The sequence below is a fragment of the Sebastes umbrosus genome, chromosome 11, assembly GCF_015220745.1.
Source record: "Sebastes umbrosus isolate fSebUmb1 chromosome 11, fSebUmb1.pri, whole genome shotgun sequence".
Taxonomy (NCBI): Eukaryota; Metazoa; Chordata; class Actinopteri; order Perciformes; family Sebastidae; genus Sebastes; species Sebastes umbrosus.
Window position 1 is genome coordinate 4150962 of NC_051279.1, and position 23898 is coordinate 4174859.

The following is a 23898-nucleotide window of genomic DNA, read 5'->3' on the forward strand; positions in this document are numbered from 1 at the left end:
TGACTTTGTTTTTTTTCTTCTTACCATTCCTCTGTGCCAGAAAATGAATTGACAACTGATTAAATCAGCATTCCAGCAGTTTGACACCTAAAGTTGAGTTTATACCACTGGTTCCCAACCTGGGGATCCCGACCCCCACTGGGGGTCGCCAAAGCTACACAGGTGGTCACGAGGCCTTTTTGATTTAAAGGGGAGTAAGACAACTTTTTTTAACAAATATATACAGTTGGCCTCAGGATTTCATTAATTTATGTGAAGAAAACTAAATAAGATAAGATCAGATATTCCTTTATTAGCCCGCAGTGGGGAAATGTGCAGTGTACAGCAGCAAAGGGGAAAAAAACAAGATTCATCAGCTAACACAGTAAAGAAAAAGAGCTAAACAAAGTATAACAAATTATGAACCATTTAAATAGAAGATAGTATAAGCTGATAGAGCGCTGCAGGAATGAGTCCTAAAACCCAAAATGAGTTAGCATTTTAGCACTTCCTGTTCCTCGTCTGGAAGTCAATGGGTTTTTAGTTAGATGTCTGAAATAAGGTTTGTGGTTAACACAAGCTGGAGAGATTTTAACATTTAGTTCTACGATATAAAATACGTCAGTAAATATCCCACTCATGAATTTTGAAGTGTCTTTAAAGTGGTGGTTGCTAACAAGTGGCTAAATGAGAATGCTAAACGTCATCACGCTGACTCGTCCGCCTTTACAGCCTCGTTGTGTATATTCACATTCATACGACCGTGGCGTAGTTCGTTTGTAGCCTAACGTTAGCTTTTTACTTCTGGCGATTGCATTCATACTTAATAAATCATAAAGGTTGTGTTGTGAAGATTATCTTGCTGAACAAAACTTTTAAGTATCATAAACGTGTGTTTGCCACAGAGCTTATTTTCTGCAATAATCCAAAACCCAAATGGAGAAATCCCATTGGCTCTTTGTCAAGGAAAATACGTCATCCCTGCAGCACTCTATAGAAGAATGACCAAGTGTCAGGGTCAAAAAAAAGAGAAGACTATTAAGTATGAATGACTGTTGAAATTTAAAAAACAAAATACATATTGCAAACAGAATTGTATTAAAAGTTCCAAAAAAATTAATCAAAATCCTCTCTGATGCAATATTCAGAGGAAATAATCTACTCGAAATTCATCAAAATCACTCGTTATGGACAAACTTTCTGCAGTTATTGCGTTCACCATTTGGGTTAATTGTACAGTCTATCAGTTGTTCTGTACAGTTTATTGTTATGCATTGAATATAATATAAAATATCCATAAAATATGTCATGTAGTCAGGGGTTGTCAGTTTACTCAATGATAAAAATAGGGGTCCTTAAAGGAAAAAGGTTGGGAACCACAGCGTAGTTTCTTCTGTGGCTCTGAGGGGAAATTGAAGGTGAAGGTGAAGGTGCGGTGCCTCAGGTACCGGTGGGACATGAAATTCAATCCAGGAAGTCCAGTGTAAGAAACAGATGTGTGACTTTGAAGGCTTCTCAGACGCCAAAACTCCGCACAGAGGTTTGTAATACTCAGAGACCTGAACCCTCTCAACTCATCGTGTGAAGACTTTCTAGGGACTCTCAAACTAGGTCTCCGTGTGCCATTCTTTCTGCTGTTGTTTGTTTTTTTTCATCTCTTGTGTTCCCCTCTGCGCTGGGCCCAATGCCCACCACTGACCGAGCACACAGAATAACCAATCCCCTGGCAGCAGGGTCAGTGCCACTCCAACAGAAAACGGCTGGCACCGGTGCTGCCCCCTTTTTTTTCTGGGTAAGGGGGTTGGGAAACCTCACTGACCCAAGGCAATCCTCTTTCTGTGAGCCCATGAGGCTTGTCGGGCTGCAGGGACTACAGAGTGGACGGATTGGGCTACTGGGACAGGATGAGAGGTTTAAACATACAGAAAGCCCACTAGTTAGATTTATAACTTTATAGTTTAAAAGCCCCTGTGATCTGTCTGAGAAATGTCCATGCAGGGGTCTGTGCTCGCTGTGGGGAAATGCCTCGCCTGCCTGGAGTTCATGCGTAAGTAACTTGTCTTTTGGACTTCACATGTGCTCCTTATTAATCATTTTCTTGCATAAGTCTCTTAGAAATGGTGATGCATTTCATCCAGAATCAATGCCATCCATGTCTGCTCTCATGCAAATAATGCTGGAGCTCTTGTCCTCTCTGCCTCGTCTCCTGACAGTGAACAAGGCTTTATTTTCTTTGCCACATCCAATGGAAAAAAGTCTCTGCCCTGAGGGTGGGATTTCGACATTGGGGGGGGATGCAGTAGGAATGTGCAGAGGAAGAGAGGGGGGCTGTTCGGTGCAATAGGGACAGGGCCCGACTCTGGAATGATGATGGATTTATAATTTTTATATTCCCAGAAAATTACTTCTTCACTTATTTTCCCCCTCTCCACTCTGCGGAATCCCTTCATCTGAGCCGACAATGATCCCATCGGACACGTAAAAGCTGACAGGTCAGACCAGGATTCTGTGATAGTTTGGGCTGCAGTTTTCCATCATTACACCGACTGAGTGTTTCTCTTTCTAAGAACTCTTATGTTTCAGTAACTCACTCCCCTTCCCCTTGTAAAGACACTCTAGAGGTTTTTACTTGTAAGTCACTCCCATTTATAGGAACTGGACGCGTCTTTGCCAAATAGGACTTCCGAATCAGTCAGTGATATCACTGCCATGTTTTCTCACTTATGTAATTGCGTATTGAACCTCTCATGTGCTATGGCGCAGTTTATATGCACATCTTTGAACATCCTGGGTCAAGCTTTGTTTGCGCATGTCCATTCTTACGTGCCCATATCCATTTTAGTTTGATAATAATAATAATTATAATATTTGTATTTGGGATATAAATTCTTATTAATTTTCATGTTTTTATCCGATAATTTTAAATAGTTTTTTTGGCTCTTCCACTTATTTTTTTTGTCTTTTGTAAACCTGTTGGTGATTACCAATTGTGCTAAGTAACAAATTACCAATAGTACAATTTGAGTATTTCCCCTTTCTGTTACTTTACTACTTCTACTCCACCACAATTCAGAGGTAAAGTTACACCTCTCTTTTTTTCAACTCCACTGCATTTATTTGAGACTTATAGTTTATGGTTACTGTGATCATATAAAATATGTTGCATTGCTATAAATTGAAACTGAGAATAACATTAAAATCGCAGTCTTAGGGGCCATTCTACATAAAAAGTACTGTAACTATTGATACTTTATGTACATTTTGCTGATAATACTTTACTTTTACTTGAATAGAAATTCTAATGCAGGTGATATCTGATTAATATTATATTATACATTATCATTAACTTTACAAAACACAGTTACAAAGTCCCTTACAATAAAAAATAACAGGCTATATACAAGACAATCAGGTAAAATAAAGTAAATTAAAACAATAAAATTATAAACAAATTACTGACGAGTTATTCCAGAGTCTTTTTTTAATTTATTTTTGATTTAAGGTTAAAGGAATACATACACATACTTGTAAAAGGGACATACAGACAGCAGAAACAACATATATAAAACAAAAAAAAGAAACATAAAAAGAAAAATAATAAATAAAAGTACTACCCATTGTAAAAGTGCAGTGTCAAGAGATAAGTTCATATTCATATACATACATATTCATATTTATATACATACAACCAACCTCATATATAGATATATATACACATACAGTATATACATATGTCTATATCCACACGGGCATACATATAGATATCCACTTAGACACATTCGCCTACACAATTTTCTATTCTATTTTACAGACAAAAAAAAAAGTCTTAGAGGAACAGCAGATACATTTTTCACAAGCTGTAAATTGATGTAAATTGTTTTTACTGATGTCACACAAAAGGAGGCTGTATTGGATACATCCTACTATTTTAAGAGCTCAGAGTATTATGCAATACAGATGGATTAGCTCTGGAAGTTATTAAGGTGTGCCGTTTGTTTGGGACACACATACAATTGTTGACATAGAATATGAAGTGTAGTGTTTTCATTTGCTTTTTTGAAACGTGACATTTAACATTGACGACTTATTTTGCCATAAATTCACGAGTGATAACCGCATGGCAAGGTGTACCTCTGCCATACTAAGTCCAGTTTTGATCATGCAATTAAATATATTTATGATCAAGCAAATAAATTGCAAGTAGTAAAGGTCCCATATTGTAAAAAGTGAGATTTCCATGTCTTTTATATTATAAAGCAGGTTTAAGTGCGATATAAATACTGTTAAACTATCAAAAACGCTTAATATACAGAGAAATACACACAGCCCGTATTCAGAAATTGTGCGTTTGAAACAAGCCGTTAGGATTTCTGTCCATTTGTGATGTCACAAATATACAATATATAGACCATTACACGGTTTTAAACGTAAACATCCTAAATGTGCCCCAGTTTATTTCCTGTTGCAGTGTATGTAAATAACATCAGCTGTCAGGAAGTAAACATGGACCAACGCAATTCCGTTGAAACGCACTAAAACGGAGCGTTTCAGACAGGAGGGTAAATGCAGGTATATTCAGATAGACAGTACGAGGAAAATAAAGTTTTTTTTTAACATCACAGCATGTAAACATGTTCTAGTAGAAACACAAAACACATGTATGAACCCGAAAATGAGCACGATATGGGACCTTTAAGAAGAGGGAGGAGGGATGGGGGTCACTGAACGTCAGGCATATAGTTTGTTTAGTGTTGTTTTAGGGAGCTAAAATATCTTTTGTATGACGTCAAGTGTTTAACGTCACACATGCTCTGAGTTTGGGTGGACTCAAAACAAGACACATGATGGGATAGAAAGTTGTGTTGACACAAACGTGATGTTTGTCCTGTGTGGAGAGTATAACAGGATGTCCTCCATGGTCAGAGTTTGGACAAAGGAGTATCCCCTCAGGCTCACATGGAGGCTCTCGTTCCTAGAAGTCATGTGATACAGTAGAAATAAGTCAAAGGCAGATGGACTTATGAAACCTTGAGTACATTCAGTCATCCAAGAGACGTAATCAGTTTTGCTGAGACATGGGGAGTAACTTCCTGTAGTTAACCACTGTGGGACTGACATCACCGTCATGAGTCATGCAGTATGTTTTTGGTCTGTTGGTCTGTCCTCCACGTTGGCCAAGACTGGAATATGTCAACTGCTATTTGATGGATTGCCATTCATTTTTTTACAGACATTCGTGGTTCCAAGAGGATTGCTATTTAAGATCTGAGTACTTCTTCCACTATTGCTGACCAGTTAGCTGTTACACTAATGTGGCTAAACACAAGCTAGCAAGAGTGTTACAAGCCTTAGTTAAAGGTCCCATATTGTAAAAAGTGAGATTTTCATGTCTTTTATATTATAAAGCAGGTTTAAGTGCTATATAACTTCTGTCAAACTATCAAAACGCTTAATATACGGAGAAATACACACAGCCCGTATTCAGAAATTGTGCGTTTGAAACAAGCCGTTAGGATTTCTGTCCATTTGTGATGTCACAAATACACAATATTTAGACCATTACACAGTTTTAAACATTAACATTCTAAATGTGTCCCAGTTTATTTCCTGTTGCAGTGTATGTAAATAACATCAGCTGACAGGAGGTAAACATGGACCCAAACTGTTGCCTAGCAACGCAATTCCATTGCAATTCCGTTGAAATGCACTAAAACGGAGCGTTTCAGACAGAGGGTGAATACAGGTATATTCAGGCAGACAGTATGAAGAAAATAAAGTGTTTTTTGAACATTACAGCATGTATACATGTTCTATTGGAAACACAAAATACAAGTATGAACATGAAAATTAGCACGATATGGGACCTTTAAATCAAGCCAAACACTTTTGGAGGGAAATAATTAAATTGTATTTGAACTCTGAAAGGACTTAACGTGAATTTACTTTGGATTCCCCAGCTTGTAGTTTGTTTGTTTTTTATGTTTTTGTAGGACAATTGTTGTATAGGCTGCTACCTATTAGTTGAATTTCTTTAATATCTCTTAATTGTCTTGTCACCAGTCGCGCGCTCAGGAGGCGTTGGACACACATGGCTCGTGTTGTTGTTGCTCCAGTGATCCACGTGAGCTCCGAGCAGCGCTTCCTACTGGCTGAGAGGAGGGAACAAGAGGAGAACAAGAGGCTGTGAAGACCTGCTGCTGCTGCTGCTGCTACACTATCACACTATTACCAGAGACGAGAGAGAAGAGCAGTCAGAGACGAGCAGCCGAGGCTGTCACACACACTGTGGAGGAAACCTTTAGTGTTTATTAACGGAGTTCAGACTGAGGAGGAACCTCTAACCTCCGCATGCCCGAGGGTCGCGGTAAGTCCAGACTTTGTGCGACAAAAAGACGCTAAGATGATGTTTTCCATCGTTACATTGTTGCATTGTTGAGGTGAAGTTTGGTGCTTTGAGTAGAAGCTGTTGTTTGTGTCTTCACTGTCTGTTTAAGCTGCTCGTTGCATCACTAGACCTGTGCTGCTGCTGCTGTTTCTGTCAGAACAGAGTGTTCAAGGAATTCCTGGGATTGTTAGAAGGAGGAGGAAATAAAACACACACACACACACACACACACACATGAGCTTGAGATGAGTCAATTCTGAGAATCAGCTCCATGTGACTGCTGTGTTTTGTCTCAATAGTTGTTCTGTAGATGAGTCCAGGAGAAATACACTTGCTAGTTTTTTGTTTTTTCCAACTTGGAGATGTTTTGGATTTTTTCCATATTGTAAGCAAGTTGTGCTCTTTAACTTCCAAGTTTACAGCTCACACAGGAGTAAAGGACCTTCCAGGCCTGCATCCATTTTTATGGACATCTGCAGTTAGGAGCTGCAACAATTATTAGATTAAGCAAACAAAAAAAAAACGTTGTATCTTGAACACATGCGATTTGTTTAATCGACTAATAGATTAGTTGATTTAAATCATCATTTCTGTAAAACTGAGTTTCTCCACAAATAATCCCACCCAGTGGCTGATTAAGGCGGTCAGGGGCCCCTATAGGTTACTGTCTGTACGGGCCCCCAACATCCTCTCTCATCATGCTTTAAAGGTACTATTTATAAGAATCAGAAATGTCTTGTTTACAGCGACACCTGTTTGCCGTTAAGTCAACGAAAGTCAGCGTCCTGTTGCTCGCGCTTGTGCTCGCTCTACATAGACATGAACGAGCATCGCTCAAAACAGTGAGGCGACACACGTCAGCTAAAAGCACAATATCACTCTATATTTCAGCTGCTTAGCAGTAATGTTAGCTGACCAGACGAAGGTCTCTCCATGAATCACTGCTGATCCTAGTGTTGGCTTTTCCTGCCTCAGCCTCCCGTCCGCGGCCGGAGGGAACAGGGGAGACACCGGAGTTTTGGTCGGAGACGATAACGTTTCCTGCTGCGGAGCCCCGTCACTTCACAAGACACGGGAAACCTCTGTTGGTCTGGAGGAGCTGCAGCAGTTATTTCTGCACAAACGTCCACTGTACATTCACTAGATATTCTCAGAGCTACTAATTCTTCTTCAGTGTGGAGTGTGCGCGCATGCACGTGAGAGGTGGAGCGAAAGAGTGAGAAAGAGCATGGTGTGTGAGTGAAGGCAGGCAGAGGAGCAGAGTAACAGAGTACAGCAGAGACTCCGGCCCTGGAGACCAAAGCTACGGTCTCCCCCGCGTCCTCCGACCGCGGCCAACACTGATTAACAGACGGGCTTCACTAGATACAACCAAGAGGTTTTGGTGCTTCCGTGTAGTTTGTGTTTCTTTAAATCTTGTGTGTACCAGAGATGTCCTCATAAGTTTCTTGGAAATGAATCATTCAGCAAGAAAAAAGCATTAAAAAATGGACTAAAGAACTCTTAGAACAAAACAAGTGATTAGTCAACTATTCAACTAAGAGGGAGCAGCTCATTTGTCATGCAAAAATGCCCCAAACTCTCTAGATCCAGCTTCTCCAATGTGAGGTTTTGCTGCTTTTCTCTGTTTTTATATTGTTGTAAGCTCAATATCATTGCGTTTTGGATGGTTAGTTGGACCAAATAAGACATTTGTAGATGTCACTTTGGACTCTGGGAAATGGGGATAGACATTTTCTTACAATGTTCTGACATTTTGTAGTATAATGTCGGGAAAAGAACCTGCAGGCTATGTATAGAATTGAGGGAAAATAGTAAATTCCTGTGTTGATAGTTGGTTGATACTCAGATTCAGGTACTGTAGTGGAGGAATGAAGCAGGTGACATATGGACATGTATCCACAACACACTCACTTTTGTGTCTTGTTTGCATGACACATATTCCATTAGCAACGACCTGAAAAACTGGTTTCTGTTTGACATTGTGTTCCTTTTATGTATATACCAACGGTCACATGCAAATCAAAGGCACATGTTGATTGTTTACTTGGACTGTTCGTCAGTATTGAGAAATAGGTTTTGTCTTAAAGCTGCAGTGGGTGGAAATGGAGCAAATATGATTAAAACGGTCTATATCCTGACAGTAGTGCATGAGACAGGTAATCTGAAAAACGTCATGTGCCTCTGTGTCCTCCTGTGGCCTCCTGTGTCCTCCAGTGTCCTCCTGTGTCCTCCAGTGTCCTCCTGTGCTCCTAACAGCATCTACAAGATTTCACAGACTGGAGGAAAACAAGCAGTCAGAGCTGACCTGGAGTCTGCCGTCCAGCTGCCGTCTATGAGAGCCGGCTGTCAATCACTCGCAAACTCCCATCAAACTGTCAAACTAGGCAGCACTGATCAGATATGAATCAATATTCTGTTACTGTAATGCCTATTTCTCTCCTCAGATGTTTTCAGAATCATCTTGTAGTGCACTTTTAGCTGTAAAATGAAAACGTTTTTAACCCGTCAGCCATGTTGAGATCAGTTGAGGAAGTACCAAGCACCGCCCACCAGCCGGAGCACAGCCAATAGGAACGCTCTCTCTGAAATGGCCTATGATTGGCCAAAGTCTCCTGTCACAGGCTAGAGTTTTTTAAAGCCTGAAAACAGAGCCATGAGGAGGTGCAGAAGTGTAGTTTTCTCTCAGAACACTTGAATTACAATATGCTGAAAGGTTATTATGGAATTATTGCCTACTGAAGCTTTAAAAAAACACATCCAGGTTTTAGATGAACTACTTGGTTGGATACTTTTATAGAAATGAACTGTTTTGAGGGTGCGGGGGAAATGACGGTTACCTCTTTGCTCGTGTAGTTATGTAGTGTGAGCTGTAAGAACACATTACATAACCTTGGGCAGTCCTTTTTGTGTGAAATGTAGACGTTTACCAGGAAGAGGCGACCAGTGAGGAACACCTTTTTTTAGAAAAAAACAAAACATTCCAGCGCGACCTCAGACCAAAAAAAAGGGAAGTTATAAAACACGTCTCATGACAAGGTTTAGCGTATGTTCCTGTGTGCAGGGTTACTCCATGAAGTGTCATATACTAAAGTAACCTCAAGCACTTGGTCAGAGGGAAGTCGTTAATTTGTGCTGTTGAAGGAGGAGAAATGAAAGATGCAGATGCAAGGATTGTTTCTCTTATGAGTGATTAAACATTTAGTCTATAACATGTCAGCAAATTGGGAAAAATGTCCAAAGATAACATCTTCAAATAGATGGTTTTGTTTGTCCAAAACAGAGTAAAGCTGCAGATCCTGTAGAGCTGAAACGATTGGTTGAAATTAATCATAATCAATAATTAAATGAAAAATAAATCATTGTTTTTTTAAGGTGCTAAATGTGAGATTGCATTTGCATGGCTGTCAACATGGCAATGGCTGAGCCGGCGGCTCGCAGCTATATAACTGTGCAAACATCAGCAACAGTGCTGACAGCTAACGGTGTTAACCTTAGGGGGAATCGGAGGGTGGGTGCTGTTGTTGTTTTTTTATTTTGATAACTGTTGTATGATGTCACACTGAGATATTTGAATGGATTGGCAGCAGACGTCAGGTTTTGTTGTGACCCAAAATCACAGAGCAAGAGTTTCTTTCTAGACTCATGTTCAAGGATATGAAGAAATTCACTGTAGACACGTTACTGACAGTTGTTTCAATGAACCGTGCTGTAATGGAGTGTAGCCAGACACATCCTATGCACGAGTAATACTGGCATTTTCATAACTTGAAAAACTGGTTCTCTTGATGACTTTGTCTTCATGTCTCTCTTCAACAGTATGAAAAGCAAACAGCCTGGTGTAGCACATTTAGACATGTTCTATGGGTGGCTGCCAAAAGGGATTCTAGGAAAAATACTGTAGTGAATCACAGATTAGGCAGATGAAAGATAATCATAACGTATAATCACAACAATTACTCTTGAATTCACAAAACAAATTGTAAAAGTACGGAGTAAAAATGTTTATCTCTGAAGGAATGGTGCGTTAACGGTGAACCTACCGGACAGTTATTAACGTGTGAGTATTTACTGTGCTGAACGTGTTTCAGCAGGACAGAGGAATGCTCTCTATAGCTTGATCTGCAGAATGAGAACATGCAGAACAAGGCACGTGTGTCCGTCTATGTTGGCAACATGCTCTGTCTTGTCTTGCATAGCCTTCTTATTGTCAGCCTCTGGTCAATAAAGACGTCCATTGAGAAAGCTCACGTGACGACATCACGAGTGAGTGGGAAAGAATTTCAGATGTCAAGAGAAGAACAAAAAAAAAGGAAGGAAGTGTTGTTTGGGTCAGAATTGCTACAGGACTTACAGGTAACAACGGCAGTCTGGAGGTGAGAGGGGGGGGAATGCAGATGTTTTCATGGTCGCTCTTGAATCTCATGAGCAGTCAGAGAAATTATCTTGCATGTCATTAGACTCGTATTCCACACTGAAAACAAAATAGGTCACTGTAGCAGCCATGATGCTGATACGTCTCCACCGCATCAGTTAGTTAGTTAGTTTAGCTGCGACGGTTGTCAGCTGTGTGTCTGCCCGGCGTAACGTTACAGAGTGTCCGACAGGCCGTGTGTGTTTATGTAGTGTTGCTGGTGGCTTCGTGCTCGCCGTTGTCACACACATACGGTCTGTCAGCGCGGCGTGCGGAAGTTAGTGTCTGACAGACCGAGTGTGTGTGTGGCGGCGGTAAGTGTGGGGTTGTCGGTGGCGTTAGAGCCGTGAACGTAGCAGTGCAGTGTGTGTATAGTTTATTTGTCGGTGAATAACAACTTCTCCGAGCCAACTTCCTGTGTCAGACTCTCTTAAGGTGGGCTGTTGAGGTGGACAAGCTATTTTCCTTAAAGTGACGAGCCGCTCCTCTGAGTTTTGCTCAGCTTTTTAGCTATTTTTTAATATTTCTTTTAACCGTTTAACTAATAGCATTAACAGTTAAACAGTTCATTATTATTAATATCCCTATATTATACCTTTTTAAAGGACTAGTTTGACATTTTGGGAAATACGCTTATTTGCGTTCTTGCTGAGAGTTAGATGAAGAGAGTTCTTACACTGTTCATCTGATTGATTTATACACATACTTACACCTCATAGTCATTGTATCCTTTCCAGTTGGAAAATTGGAGCCAACACAAAAAAAATGTCACTACTTCAATACTTTTATCATATCAAATCGAGTCAAAACGTAATTATTGTGTAAGAAAATAGCAAGTAGAGAATGTTCAAGGGATAGACAATTTCAGTTTCAGCTTCTCATCTCGCAGATCTGAAATCATGCTGAATGAAAACCCTGTGAGCAAACAGTTGTAAGATCATCTCTACAAACAGGACTCCCTCAAAACACCCTTTTTTTTTTGTTTCACTTGGACATTGCTTTCTCAGAAGTACTGGACAGGAGGAGACAAATATCTTTTCTCAAGATCTCCAGGAAACCACAGTCAACTTCTAAAGGTGGATGTTATCTTTTGCGGGAGGATGCATGCGAGATTTAATAAACCACTTAAACAGAAAGCCCTCGTCCCGGCCAAGTTAAGAGAGGCTCTACAAAGGGAAAGCAAATTTTCAACATTAGATTTTTTAACCCTGTCTTATAGATCCGTGTCGGGCCGACTAAATGTGTGTCTGTTCTAACTCAGCACAAATCCATGTTTTACACCATGTGAAATGGAGCAGAGGGCTGGCTGACTCAGTTATTCCATCAAGAAAGCAGGGTGGGGTGAAGAGGAGTATGTTTTTGGCCTGTGCATGCTTGTGTGATGCTTCACGTCAGCACTGTCTGTAACATCTTGGGTTTGTAAATCCGTGGGAACTGATATTGAAAAGTCAAGGGTGTTTATTACTTCGCATACAGTGTGTTTGGTCATGTGATCGTGGAGAGTTGAGTCTTTATGCAGGCTAAGTTGTAAGACTAGAGTGTTTTTTTCCACTCGTTTGGATGCATTCTCTGGTTCAGAGCTGTAAAAACAGAAAACAGCACTCACATATCACTTCCTGTTGTTTATTGAAGGATCCACATGTTGTGCTGAAGTTTCTGCTCTGGTCCTCCTGAGCTTGAAACTCTGATTAAGTGCTGTTTTTGCCTCTTGTTTTTGAAGTCGAGCACACTTCTGCTGTGCTGTAAACACTTCTGCACATGTATGTTTGTGCATGGGATTAAGGGTTGTGTTCAAATAGAGCGTGTACAACTTTGTCACATGATTTTTACACTTGTTGTTGAACAGCATGTCCGTACTGACATACTTACTGGGTCATCAAGATCTAAGGAGCTACAGTACATAAGTGTCTTTGTATGTCCCCAAGAGTTTTTCTGGTTCATGTCCACAAACATCGAGTCAACTGTCCAAAACTCAATCGTAACAATTACATTGTTGAGTTGTTTGGCTTGTCGAAGGCTGCATTCGGCTTCATAAAGTCCCCCGCTTTCATCTTCCATCTCTCATGGCCAGTTATAATCATGGATGGATTACTGAACAGGCCTACCGGGCACACGCCCACCGGGCACAGGCCCACCGGGCACAGGCCTACCGGGCACAGGCCTACCGGGCACAGGCCCAGGGGCCCAAAGTGTCAGGAGCCCATCACCTACAAAATGTCACTCAAAGAGACCCTTACCAACCAGGAAGAGACTTAAAATGACCACAAACAAACATAAAATGACTATAAAGAAACACAAACAACTACAAAGATATGCACAACAGCTGCAAAGAGACACAATGAGACACAGAATGACTACAAAGAGACACAAATGATTACAGACAAAGAATGACTACAAAGAGACACAGAATGACTACAAAGAGACACAGAATGACCACAAAGAGTCACAGAATGACTACAAAGAGACACAAAATGACCACAAAAAGACACAAAATGACCACAAAGAGTCACAGAATGACTACAAAGAGACACAAAATGACTACAAAGAGACACAAAATGACCACAAAGAGACACAAAATGACTACAAAGAGACACAGAATGACCACAAAGAGTCACAGAATGACTACAAAGAGTCACAGAATGACTACAAAGAGACACAAAATGACTACAAAGAGACACAAAATGACCACAAAGAGACACAAAATGACCACAAAGAGTCACAGAATGACCACAAAGAGACACAAAATGACTACAAAGAGACACAAAATGACCACAAAGAGTCACAGAATGACTACAAAGAGACACAAAATGACTACAAAGAGACACAAAATGACCACAAAGAGACAGAATGATTTAAAAAAAAGACACTAAATGACCACAAAGAGACACAAAATGACTACAAAGAGTCACAGAATGACTACAGAGAGAAACAAAATTGACTAAAGTCACAAAATGATTACAAAGAGACTCAAAACAACTATAAAGTCTGTGTGTCTTGCTCCATGTCGTAGAGAGGTGGTGGATCCTTTTGCATGACTGTGCCCGGGGACCCATTGTCTCATGATCCGCTCACGGTTATAATCTAATCTACATAGATTTTGCATTCATAGATGTTACGGTAACATCTATGAATGCAAAATCCGTCACACAGTTTTCAAAAAACACATCCAGATCAGATTTTAAAATGGCTATTCAAATCATCGGCACCACACGATGCTGATGATCTGAATTTAAATGAGTTTTTTCTACCCACTGCAGTGAACCCGTTGCCTTCTCCTATCTATTGTCATCGACACAAGCAGCGGTCTTGTGTGCGTTGTTGTCTTGTTGTGTGCTGCTCAGATGTTACCCAGCCGTGATGAATGCAGGATTTGTACCAGTGTGCACGCATGTCAGTGCTTAGAGTATTTGTGCATGTTCTCCATGGCAGGATGTGTGTGTGTGTTTGTGTGTGTGAGCAGCCTCATTTCCATCCAGTGCAGCGTGTAACAGTCATCCTTTGGCCCCTGCACTCTCAAGGCTTTAGCCTCCACAAAGCTCACTTTGTCACAGTTAACAGGCCGAGGCCTGCAGCTGGTTGCAGTAAGCGGCGGCCCCCTCTTGTTGCTCCCACACTGCAAGAGAGGAGCCCCTCGAGGTATGAGCTGTAATGACAGGAGAGACTCCTCGTCAGGTCTGGAGGAACATGCTCAAACTCTGGGGGTTACAGTCTGGTTACGGCTGTGGCTTTCACTTTGAGGATTTCACTCAGTTCATTTAAGGAAGGTGAAAGTGACTGTTTCATGTCTCCTCAAGTATGGGATTACACTACTGGCAGTAGTTTGAAATATGTAAATATTGAAGGAAAAATATTGTGTTTACTTGGTTAGTTTAGTTCCTGTTACAGTACTTATACCGTATAATTACAGCAAAACAAGAAAGTCCCTACAGCAGAGTTATGCAGGCAGTGTGTATGTGTGTGTGTAGGGCTTGACCTTACAGGATGTTTTTATACTGAAAGACGTGGGGTTTTGTGAGTATATGAAATCATTTTAGTTTAATTTATTAATAGTTTACTTTCATAATTTACATTAGAGTCTGACCCATACTGGATTTTTGAGGCCAATGCTATCGATATTTGAGAGTTAAACATTTGATAACATTATGTTGGCCAATATTTGTTTTACTAAACTCATAACTTAAAGAACTCCTTGTGCTTAGTTATTAAAGAATTGTGAACCAAACATGTACGGGTGATAATAAACATGTCAGTGAGCTCTGGTGGACAAACTATATCTAGATTACATATTGCATTTTTTTCTTGTTTGTCCCCTCCCTATTTAATGCTTTATTTTACCACATTCATCCAAGTACATCATCTTTGCAGTTTAATGATATAAACAAGAACGAGACCAGTAATATATATGTGTATATATATATATATATATACATATATATATATATAATATTTATTATATATAATATTTATTATATATATATTATATTTATTATATATATATATAATGTATATTTATTATATATAATATTTATTATATATTATATTTATTATATAATATATATATTATATATTATATATATATTATTATTAATATTATTATATAATATTAATATATATATTATATAATAAATATATATATATAATTATATATATATAATATAATATATATATATATATATATATATATATTATATATATAATAGAGAGAGATCAATACATAACACATAAGAAGCCAGTTTAGGTTCTGTCATATTATGTAAACACATACCTCCTTCATAGCAATTCCTTGTTAAATATATCTACATATTAGTGAAAAGCAAAAATCAGCTGATGTATCCGTCGGGCTGTAGTACAGAGCTTGATCTCACAGTGGATTTTAATACAGATGGAAGAGAGGAGTTGCGAGAAAAGAAAATATTTTCTTTTTCAAAAATCATGTTTTACTTAATTTTAATTTATTTAACATGTATTTAAAACAATACAATATATTTAGATATATCTAAGTGAGATAAGATATTCCTTTATTAGTCCCGCAGTGGGGAAATGTGCAAACCTATGGGGGTGAAACTAATGACAGCTTGCTACTCGCTCTACTGCAAATACCTGCTGAGTTTGTTAGAAGAAGTCATTGTTTAGTATTTTTGACAGCCAGATATTGTCAAGGTACAGCTGATCTGTAAAATCCCAAACATGTTGTGTAAGAAACTGTTATCTGATGATATTCCCGTTCTGTTGATGGAGGAGGAATGTACCACGTAATATTGTCTCTCCTCACAAACAGGTCGTTATTTATTACATGCTCGCCTTCAGTCACAGTCCACTGCGATGGGACAATGCCGGGCATTCTTCAAATAGATGTCTGGATATGTCTCAAGAGGAGCCACAATAAGCGATTGTTCTCAGTGTCGGCTCCAGTCGACAAAGACGCCACACTCGAGGACTCTGTCATATAAACTTTAATGCCGATGTAACGTTTGCCTCGCGACCATTATTGTAAAGATGCACCTTAAAATACAATGTTCAGAAATCTAATATGTTGCAGCTGTGTCGGTGTATTTAATAAGGATTTTGAACGCAGGACTTTCACTTATTATGGAGTATTAAAGGGATAGTTCTGTTTTTTTGAAGAGGGGTTGTATGATGTACTTATCCATAATCACCCCCAGCTTGGAGAACAGACAGGATTACCGACATAGGAGCAAAGCAATGTACTGTTGTGGATGGGGGCAGCAGCAAAATGCATTTTAGCTACCTAAAAGAAAGGTTCACCTAAAAAAATCTCTCTATTCGATAAAGCATTAATATAGCAGCAAACAACTATTTGTAGAGATATAGAGGAGTAATGTCTACCTGAGCAGAGAATGAAGTCACTCCTGTTGTAATCTGAGCTTCTCCACGCTTTGTTGACATATGGCGTGCCTTAAATGCCTTTAGTGCCTTCAGTGCATGTGAGCTTGCCCCACTGGCTAACTCACGGGCGCCACTCTGCACTGCTCTCATACGGCGGTTACAGTTGAGAACACCATCCTGACCAACAGCGTCATTGCGGAAGCGTAGCACCCACCCTCCGGTTCCCCCTCAGCTAAACACTATTTAAAACTAACAGTCTAAAAACACTTAGCTGATGTTAGCGCTGTTAGCCGCTGGTTCAGCCGTCGCCATATTGAGAGCCGTGCAGAGGCAATAGAAATGCTCCCAATCTCACATTTAGCACCTTTAACTGTACGCTATATTTAACAGAGTCTTGTGGCTTTGAAGAGACCATAGATGAGTTTCACTTTCAGTTCAGTTCCCCATCTTAAAGGCTGTCTGACGGCAAGATAACGTGGTGAACATGTTCTAAATATAGTGTGCACTTAAACAGATATGGATTTCTTTAGATGGGCCTTTCTTTTAGGTGGCTAAAATATGTTTTGCTGCTGTCCCCATTCACAGCAGTGCATTGCTCACATGTCAGTACTCTGTTTTCTCCAAACTGGGGGCGTGCTGATTATCATCTACTGTAGGTAATACACTGACGATGGATAAGTACCTAATACAACCCCACTACAAAACACCCAAACTATCCCTTTCAGTAAAGGACAACAGTTTGCACACCACTTCCACAGTCCAAGGGAAGAGGGTTCCTAATCTTTAGAGCCAGAACATCAAAAGCACAGTCTCCGTCTTTAGTTGGAACCTGGAGCCACAGACAACCAACAAACCCTGATCAGAAGGTCTCAGAGACCAGCAGGCGACATAGGGCCGCAGTAGATCTCTAATGTTGAAATTACTGTTCTGTTGGTGTCTCATTGTATGTGTGTGTGTGTTTGTGTCTCTGCAGTGTTTCCAGTGTGGCGGGGGATCGGCCTCGGTAGTGGCGTTGGAGGCAGGTGGATCCAGGGCTGGGGACGCTGCTTGCGATGGGAGCCTGACATTCCAGGACAAGGGGCCCTGATCCCGGTATTCGACTACCCCGTCTGGGTTGTCCTGTGTCGTGGCAGGCTCCGGGAGGTTTGTCAGAGAGGGAGGGGTGCCATCCGACTGCCCACAGAAATGCTCAGCATCAAGCTTCCCCAGCTCTTTGACATCCACCAGGTCCCCAAGGTAAGGAAGGAAGGAAGGAAGGAAGGAAGGAAGGAGGCCTTCTCCACAAGGTTTACGAGGTACTCGGTTTTACAGTTTGTTTTATCCTGCTGGAAACACCAAATGAACTGTCCCAGTTTATGATGTAACATACCTGTCACTACCTTGGGGCAGGTTTGGCATTGGGTCACACACGGTGGTTGTGTTCGAGATAAGGTTTGATTAATATCGTGATAATAACGTTTACTGTGTTATTTTTTGCCACAATAGTCGTAATAACTTGATACCGGTACATCCCGATGTTATGTTTTTAATTGGTAGCATCTATAATCATCCAGATGTTCTACCGTTCTACCTCTGCATCATCATCATCACACTGAAACTGCTTACCAGTACTGATACAGTGTAAACAAACAGTGTCCATATATATATATATATATATATATATATATATATATATATATATATATATATACATATATATATATGAGATGAAACGTTCACGCCTCAGTAGGAAAGATTCGTGGTAGCAGCTGATTGTGGCAGACAGACTGACCTTCAACTGGAGACCCGCAGTTCAGGCATCTGTGTTGGCAGACGTCCACCCGGCTGTAGTGACCTAATCTTATCTGATAAGCAGTCATTGTTGAGGTGGTTTTACATCACCATTTCCAAGCATCAGTTTCAAGTACTAAAATATATGTCCTTGATTTTTGTGATTGTGGAGTTTAATTATTTGAGTTAGTTTTTCGTCTTTGTCTCCTGGTCCTGTTTACAAAGCTGCACCATCAGGCACCAACAGCCAATGTATAAACTTAACTAAAGTCAGTATAGGTTGAATTACCTATTTGATCTATCAGTCAGTGATAAAGTAGGAACATAAATATTTATTTTAGAAAGATAGCTAAAGGGCCATTTGACATACAATACATGTTGAAGTAGTTCTCATCTTAATTCTTTTAAAGGAACAGTGTGTAACACGTCGGGGATCTATTAGCAGAGATTAAATATCCTATATACAGTGTATATATTTATCTATGTTTTCATTAGTTTATAATCACCTGAACTAAGAATCGTTGTGTTTTCGTTAGTTTAAAATTAGCCCTTCATATCTACATAGAGAGCGGGTCCTCTTCACGGAGTCCACCATGTTTCTACAGTAGCCCAGAACGGACAAACCAAACACTGGCTCTAGAGAGAGACTTTCACGTTTTTACGTTACCTGAAGGCCACCGTAGTTCTCCGACATGTTTGTGAAAGTGCAGTAACGTGAGCCACAGAGTGTAAAACCGTGGTACCGCCAGCCGCCGTCTGACTTCCGTTGATCCTAAAGTAGTGTTATTATGGTTAGGATGACCTCTGAGCAAGACGAACGGCGTTACCACAGTTTTGCACTTGGCGGCTCACGTTACCTCAGTCTCGGAAAGGGAGGTGTGAGCGGAGGGGTAATCAGTTGGTTGCAATCTGCAATCTGCAACCAACAACAAGATGCCGCCAAATCCTACACACTGTACCTTTAATCACATTTGTGTTGAAAACATGAAGCTTTGAAAAAACTCACGAGTTAATTACACTATCGTTTGACTTAAAAGTTGCAAGGTAACTATTCAAATCAGCAAGTTGATATCAGCTCCTGCTTGGGAAAATATTTACATTGTTTTCATCACATCCAACTGGAAGTTCTGCTACACAAATTTGTCTAATTTTTAAAGGTTTTCTCTTAATTATAATTAATTTTCTTATGAGATGTTTGATGTTTTGCCATTTCTGGCCTTTAACAATTATTCAAACAAAACAATAAATGGTGGAATTCTCAAAACTCAGACGTGCAACCTGTGACGAGGGGCTGCAAGTGAGAACCACTGCACTGAAGCATTCACTATAAGCACAGAAAATCTATGGTCCAGTGAGGAGTGAATGTCTCCCCACAGGGATCAGCAGACATTTGGTCTGTGTAACTGCTCACCTGGACTGTCTGGTTGGTCCTCAGGTGTTCAGGGAGGACAGCATCATCTCTGGATACCGTCACCCACAGAGCTCCGTGCTGGACTGTGTCCTCAGCAGCTTCCAGATGAACAACGAGACGATCAACATCTGGACCCACTTCCTGCCAACATGGTGTGTGCAACAACTGGGAACTCATTGGCTGTATTCGAAACCGCCTACTACATACTCCTGAGGAACGCAGTATACAGTACATACTACATACTGCGTTCCTCAGTAGTATGCAGTATGCAACGGTTAAAGCGATGTATTTCGCAGTATGCTAGACGAGGCTTTAACCTTTAAACCAGCTCTTAAAGCACTAGACAAAAATAAAAATAACTCGTACCACTATCGCAATATTATTGAAAAATACTACTTAGATTTAGTTGTTTATGTTCTGTTTGTTTACTTTATAAGATACTGCAGGTTTAAACCATTCATTCTAACAGCTCATGGTGAAGTGAGACAAACAGGATCATCAATGAGGGGAGACGGGAAATATAAAATATTGCTCGACAAAATTTACGTTACCCAAACTGCTATTTCAGTTACAGAAACAAAGCAGTGGACTGATCTCCCTCCTGATATTAGAGTAATGTTAAAAAGGGTCACGTTGTCTCAGCAGAAATCTCTCTGCCTCGTCAGATGCTGCTCTTTCCCTCGCCTCTTCCCTCGCCACTCAGCTGCTCTGTAGCCGGTCTGTGAGCGTCACTGGCCGGCTGGCGAGTGAGCTACGCCCGCGGCCGATTGTGGAGCTTTTCAACCCCAAAAAGGTTAAAAAAAAAAAAGAAAAAAGTTCATTTATAATGGCCATTTGTGTTGTGATATTTAAACATACTATCCGTCAACAAGGAAATAAAAGCGCCTCGTCTACGAGACCAGTCTCTTTAGAGAGCTCCAGCTCATATTGGTCTCTGAGAGTGACCGCCCGGCTGGCGAGGTAGCAACCCCGGCAGGCGCTAGCTGGCGCTAGTCATGGTAGTTTTGTGGAGCTTCTAAACTCCGAAAACGTTGGAGCAAATGTTCTATTCGCCATCTAATATCGTAAAACTGAAAACATTCCAAATCTACACAGTTGATTTCTCGCCTCAAAAATGTTCAGAAGGGAATTTAGTGATGAAATAGCTACGAAAAATTTAAAAAAACGAGCCGTGTTTGGCTGCTGTTGTTGTACCCGTAGCCTGTAGTGGTCCAGCGCTTTGAGATGTGGGATACAGTCGGCGAGGTAGACTGGTCCAATGCATACTGGAGATTTTTTCCAAATCAGTATGACATCCGGGTACCTTTGGCGTACTGTAGATTTTTCTTTTGTTCCCATACTGCATGCTACATTTTAGCCAAATCAGTACTACTAGTATAGTATGCAGTTTTGAATACAGCCATTGTTTTTCATTCGTCACATGTTCATTTAGTGTGTCTTTTTTGCTCGGTGTGTTACCATTGCCTTGTTGCATCAAAACCTCTTATATGAGACATTGACAACAAGTCCAACATTTTTTTTTTTTTAATTTAAAGTAGCATTTAAAAAATAATCTGCAATTATGTACAAACATAACATACTCACACACATTTTCTCACCAAAAAGATGTGGAATAATGTTCATCAAAGATGAGGTTGTGACTGAGACCAGAGCAAATCTAGTTGTATTCAAGACTAAAACTAGCAGTAAAATGAACACACGTTAACCTTCCAGCTGTAAAAACATGACAGAGTTTGTATGGATCAGTAGAAGTTTGAGAATCTTTGTTTAGTATCTGGGATTTATCCCTCAAATTCTTCTTAGTGCTGGAAGGAAAATAAACAGGTGGCTAAAACGATCAAGATTCTTTGGAAAGGTGGGAAATAGTTGGAGCAGGATCCCCAAAAATACGATAAGCCTGAATCCAAATAAGCAGAAGACTGAGACCAGGATGAACGAGAAGTCCAAGTACAACAGCCTTGAAAAGTTGTGGGACGGAGTTGGACAGAAGCTGAGCTGATTGTTGTAAAAATGCTGAAATGAGACTAAATGTTTTTTTGCAGGTACTTCCTGTGGCGTTTCTGTGTGCTCTGCTCCACCATGAACTTCCTGACCGACAGCTACACCTGGCCCCTTCTGGTGTACATGCTGCTCATCTGCATTTACCCCTTCACCTCCAGCTGTGCACACACCTTCAGCACCATGTCCCCAGAGTCCCGACACATCTGCTACTTCTTTGACTACGGAGCGCTCAGCCTCTACAGTCTGGGTAAGACTTCACACACGATGGTGGTGGTGGTGTTGGTGGAATCCTAAAAATACAATACAAAGTTTGGTGCAGAGAGGTGAATGAGTGATTGTCTGAACATCCGTTGTTGAGTTGAGTAAGGAAGGCGTTTCAATACCAATAAGCATGTTTTCGTTAGTGAATAATCGCCTGAAAATACGAATCGTTGTGTTTTCGTTACCTTAGAATGAGCCGTTTATATCTACATACGGAGCCGACTGTCATGTTTTTACAGTAGCGAATAACGAACTAGAATGGCACTCGGAGAGCGCAGACCTCCGCCAAGGTGCCTGACTCTAAAAACAGCTCCCAGCTGGCGGTACCGTGAGGTGGTCGGCTTATTATTAACACGGTGTGTTTCCGTGTAACGTATCGGCGGATGCCTCTCTCATTCAGCAGCCTTGTTATGTCTGTATAACGTTACACTACGTTGTCTCTCATCAATCAACAATTAACCTGCATGTCTTTGGACTGTGGGAGGGAGCCGGAGAAAACCCACGCTAACACGGGGAGAACATGCAAACTCCACACAGAAGAGCCCCAAGCCAGGTTTGAAGGCGGCAGTGCTAACCACTGCACCAACGTGCAGCCCAGATCTAACTAATATAATCTAAATAATGTCAAGAGGAAAAAGCTTGATGTCCAGGATGTAACTGTATGATGTAAAGAAGGTTGTTGTTGAAAAGTCTTCTCAGTCTTCTCGTCCTCAGGTAAATATAATGTTACTTAAATGGGTTTAGATAACACAGCGGTTTCCCTTTCACTATTGCCTTTGTTTAAACTGACCAGTGAAAATCTCCAGCTTGATATCATGTTTTTAAGAATACAACAAGCAGAATAGGTTTGGTACTCTTCCAACAGTTTGTTGTGCACACAACAGTACATGCAGGTCAATTGATCAGCAATTATCTTATTAGCATTACTATCATTACTATTTGAGACCAGCAGGTTGAAATAAACTCTAAATAAAAGCTGGCGTATTATTTTGCCGTTTGTAGGAATCATCAGTTTCCAAGACTGCTGACATGACCTCTTTAAGGGAACTATAATAAGTCATTTACCTGGGAAATGACATAGCAGAACGCTCAGAGCACTGTTGCATCTATTTGCCTTCTAACATAACTGTGCGTGTCAGCTGGATGTGATCAGAGGGCATGTCTGATTTCCATATCATCTTAAAGCACATGCAATAGTCTCTCCTTTCTGCCTCCCGCCTGAGAAATGGTTTCTTTACTGCACCCCAGGCAGCGTGTGTTTGGCCTCCTTTTGAATAATATTTCCCTGTCAGCTGTAATCAGCTGTTACGGAGGAATTTCAACAAAGAGTAAACAAGTGTCAGTCTGGGGAGAATTCAGAGCTCGTTGCACGAGAGGTCAGCTAAAAACGTTTTCCTGCAGCACCTGATGTCGTTGTCTGTCCGCCCTTTTTGCAACAAGATTTATTTTGTCTAGCCTCGACCTTTATAATCACACAGAATTGTGTGTTTTAAGGCAAGCCTACTTTATGTATTGTCCGTGTATATGTTCAGTGTGTGCATTTCAGATTACACAGTAGTGTATTTGTCTTTATGGGTGTGTTTATGACCCCTGCAGCATATACAAGATCCCACCTGCAGACCAGCAGTCAAACATTAACTGACAGTTCCCTTCACAAATGGTGTGGTCCCCTTAATCTACCAGAAAGCCTCTTAGTGCCAAGATTTGCCCAGTTTAAAACGTTCAAAAGTCCGTCTCAGGGATGAGAGCTGCAGGAGGGACAAAAAACTTTAGTTAGTAGTCTGTACACACAGGGCAGCAGATGCTCTCTTGGGAAGAAGATGACATCTA

At 40.5% G+C, this 23898-nt stretch overlaps 1 protein-coding gene across 3 annotated transcripts in view; it reads left to right on the top strand.

The window, feature by feature from the left end:
* Positions 1-1852: 1852 nt before the first annotated feature.
* paqr6 (progestin and adipoQ receptor family member VI) overlaps positions 1853-23898 on the top strand; it is a 31623-nt gene continuing 9577 nt past the window's right edge. The window contains exons 1-5 of one of the 3 annotated variants that reach the window (XM_037783813.1): positions 1890-2026; positions 6040-6343; positions 17599-17861; positions 19831-19958; positions 21849-22054. In XM_037783813.1, coding sequence (XP_037639741.1) covers positions 6328-6343; positions 17599-17861; positions 19831-19958; positions 21849-22054 — 613 coding nt within the window. In that variant the 5' untranslated portion in view covers positions 1890-2026; positions 6040-6327. Of the gene's footprint in view, positions 2027-6039; positions 6344-14253; positions 14543-17598; positions 17862-19830; positions 19959-21848; positions 22055-23898 lie in introns of those variants that run through there. The other 2 variants (XM_037783812.1, XM_037783814.1) reach the window with 2 other exon arrangements.